General features: G+C 51.1%; 2 protein-coding genes across 8 annotated transcripts in view; one reads left to right on the top strand and one right to left on the bottom strand.

Annotated features, from left to right (window-relative positions):
* The window catches only part of LOC105561609 (mitochondrial 2-oxodicarboxylate carrier), a 5,713-nt gene extending 4,554 nt beyond the window's left edge, over positions 1-1,159 (bottom strand). For 2 of the 6 annotated variants that reach the window (XM_012011725.1, XM_012011729.1), the window contains exon 1: positions 962-1,159. The gene's annotated coding sequence lies outside the window, so the exon portion shown is untranslated. Of the gene's footprint in view, positions 1-488; positions 794-961 lie in introns of those variants that run through there. The other 4 variants (XM_012011724.1, XM_012011728.1, XM_012011730.1 and 1 more) reach the window with 3 other exon arrangements.
* A 31-nt stretch (positions 1,160-1,190) lies between these two features.
* LOC105561611 (ectonucleoside triphosphate diphosphohydrolase 5) overlaps positions 1,191-3,316 on the top strand; it is a 6,295-nt gene continuing 4,169 nt past the window's right edge. The window contains exon 1 of one of the 2 annotated variants that reach the window (XM_012011731.1): positions 1,191-1,359. In XM_012011731.1, coding sequence (XP_011867121.1) covers positions 1,339-1,359 — 21 coding nt within the window. In that variant the 5' untranslated portion in view covers positions 1,191-1,338. Of the gene's footprint in view, positions 1,360-1,546; positions 1,684-3,316 lie in introns of those variants that run through there. The other variant, XM_012011732.1, reaches the window with a different exon arrangement.

Below are 3,316 nucleotides of genomic sequence, written 5' to 3'. Positions count from 1 at the left end.
ACTTCAGCTCTTAGGCTTACTCTCGGAGAATCAAAATGCCATCAATCAGTGTTACAAATATTTTAAAAATTATGCCTGTATTTCAGCTGCCTTACACCAAAAGCTAGAAGTTGGGGCTCTCTCTTACTCCACGTATTGTAGACCGGCGCTTAAGCCTCGTGTCCACGATTCAAGAACTGTGTCCAGGTTCTAGTTCCAAGAAATGTGCAACCAATCAACCTGTATCTTTTATGGAAAAGCTGCAAGTTGGTTGGCTACGCATTTCTTGGGACTAGAACCTGGACACAGTTCTTGGATCGTGGACACGAGGCTTTACTTTAGACAGAGACAAACTTAAGATTAAAGTTAAACGACGTCTGACGAGATCGGAAGGAATTGTTACGAGCGATCAGCCTCTCGGCACGCTTCTGCGTGCACTCCGCTCGATCGGAGCCGACGATAAATCGCAAGAGACCCTCTCGTGCCTGTCGCAAATCCAATATACTCACGACAATCGGCAATCAATCACCTCGAACAATCGCTCGCAGACGATTTACAATAGATACATCAACAAGTTAACATCCCGCGCGGATTCGCGACTCATCGCCGACGTGCGTGTCGTCGCACGCTCGTTATCTAACCGCATTGCGTAATTGTATGATTAGGTGATTTTCTTTTTTCCCCGTTTTTTTCCTCCGCGTTTCTCCGTGACGCTCGCGAATTCAAGATCGTCGGCACGCAAAGGCGACCGGATGGGGAAAAGGGGGGGAAAGGAGAGGGGCGTGGAGCCAAGTTTTTCGCGCGCGCGACTCTTCGTCTTCCTTTTCTCGGGCAAGGAACGTCGCGGCGTCGCCGGACAAGGCGCCTTTTATTCCCCGGCGATTTTCACGATCACGTGACGCGCTTATTATCTTCACAACATGCGTAGTATGCATTTTTCTCTCTCTCTCTCTCTCTTTCTACGCGCTATATCTTTACGTACACTTCGACGCTCGCCACTGAATTACGTCTATTTCGATCGACCAGTTCGATCCTCTCGGGGCAGTTCGCCGCGCGCGTTCTCGGCCCGTCTGTCGAACGTCGCGTTAACGGCTTCGCTGCAGGCGTGTCGCCGGGGCACGTTATCGCCGCTCGCGTCATGCCGCGTAATGACTCGCCCCGGCGCACGCACCAACACTAATTGCCCCCCTCCCCGTAACTCACGGACGTGAGGACTCGTGTGAGTTCGCCTCGCGCACTTCGCTCCCGGCGCTCTCGGCAGTTCGCCGCCGCCGCGCGATGCGCCTCGCGTAATCTCCTCCGGCACTCCGTCCGCGTCACGTCGCTCGTCCCGTCACCGTGTCGCACGCCGAGCGAAGCATGAGCGTCAGGCGTCGTAAGGTGCGTAGAGATTCCGTCCGTTGGGACGCGCGCGAACGCGTCGCACGCACGCGCGCACGCACGCGCGCACGCGTGCACGCGTGCACGCGTTCGAATTTCGAACCGTGCCACCGCGCGTCCTTGACGCCTCCTCGCGCCTAGTCACGTGACCGGCCGCCGTCGACGCCGCGCGCGGCGGGCGCGCAATCGCGCCCGAGGGCGCGATGCACGCGGCACGTCGGCTCGTCGCGCAACGCCGTGCGAGGCTCCGCGGGACTTTTTCCACATGACAAGCGCCCGTCGCCCGGCGGATCGTACGGCTCGCCCTAGATGCGATACACGCTCGTGAGTGTAGAGAGACGACGCGTAGAGAGCGAGAGAAGGAGCGGGATCCACGCCGCGCCGACGCCCCCGTCGGTCGCGACACGTCCCGGCGAGGTTATGACGTCGTCCGTTTTCTCCCCCGCGCCGTTCGTTCCGCGACGACCTCGAGCGCGTTAACTCGATCGGCGGTTCGAGGCGACCTTGACGACGAGCTCCGTCGACGCTCGCGCCTCGTTTAACGAGGATGCTGCGATCGGTCTCGCGCCGTTCGACGCGCGAAGAGACGCTGGGTCGAGGGTGACTGATTGTAATGTCGGATACAGAAAATGTCTATTTATCCGTTGGCGTTTGCTATAATTGTACTTTTGTTATTCTAAGTTAGAGACTCGATTGTGCGAGCGCAATTGTCGATTGAGTTGATCGCCAAATTGAGAGCCGTCGGAGTTGTCCACGGAGTAAAGGCCATTCTACAATTGCGTGAACGTGGTTGTCATCGGTTGTACAGTGTTGTAAAACACAGTTTTAAACTAGCATCTCCGATTGTAAAGCCTGTTGTAAAAGATGGCTGAACTTGATCTTTCACGACTACAACGATGTAGGACGTAAAAGCTAATCAATCACTCGCTTCAATTACGACGTATCTCACTCTATTGTATATTACTTTGATGTACAACACTTACTACTGCTTCTACTCCTACAACCCTACAACTACGTTTACGCAATTGTAGAATGGCCTTAAGGCTGATGGCAGAGAACAATCCGTAAGCGCTTAAGACTGACGTAGTCGTAGACTTAAGGTAAGGCAGAGAAAAACGTAAGTCGTAAGGAACACGTGTTCCACGGCTTACGTTTTTCTCTGCCTTACCTTAAGTCTACGACTATGTCAGTCTTAAGCGCTTACGGATAGTTGTCTGCCATCAGCCTTACGTTGGTACCTTGTCGAGATGGGATTGTGTTTTGTCGATGCGCGAAGAAAGAAGAATCAGGGGGATGAATTCTGTATCGTGCACCGAGAGATACTCCGTAGCCAATGAAATATTCCGTACGGCATCTTTAGATAAATTCAAGACGGTCTTGGAACATAAGATCTGACTGTAATGAATACTGGTCTGTGTTGTAAGATGTAGAGTTGACCCTCGGGTGAAAATGCTAAAGGTGGAATGGCTTTGTCTCTTTCTAACTGTCCCCTTCGAAAGAGACAGAGCCGCTCACTATCGGCACGTGCACTGTACTGCAAGATACAGAATCGACCCCTGGGACAATGGATTGTGCATAATATGATTCGATTGCATTAGATTACATTCTACATAATCTAATCTAATGTAATCCGACCACGTTCTTGGATCGATCATGATCAGATTACACTAGATTGCATTCTACATAATCTAATCTAATGTAATACGATCGTGTTCTATCTAATATTTTAAACAGGGTGTTACTCTTGACGAGGAGCACGTTTCTGACTGTACAATCTATCGTTCCGATCTTTCTTCAACCAAAAATAATTCTATCTCAACAAGGATCACATTTCTCACTGCACAATCTGTTGCCTCGATCTTTCTTTCTTCGTGCATCAAGAAAAATAATTCTATCTCAACAAAGTACTCTGTTTAAAATGATGGAATATAATCAGATCACATGCGATTTCAATATG

The sequence above is a fragment of the Vollenhovia emeryi genome, unplaced genomic scaffold (assembly GCF_000949405.1).
Source record: "Vollenhovia emeryi isolate VEMERY1.0 unplaced genomic scaffold, V.emery_V1.0 DF939205.1, whole genome shotgun sequence".
Classification (NCBI taxonomy): domain Eukaryota; kingdom Metazoa; phylum Arthropoda; class Insecta; order Hymenoptera; family Formicidae; genus Vollenhovia; species Vollenhovia emeryi.
Note: the sequence above shows the minus strand (reverse complement) of the source record. Positions and strands in the feature narration are given on the sequence as shown.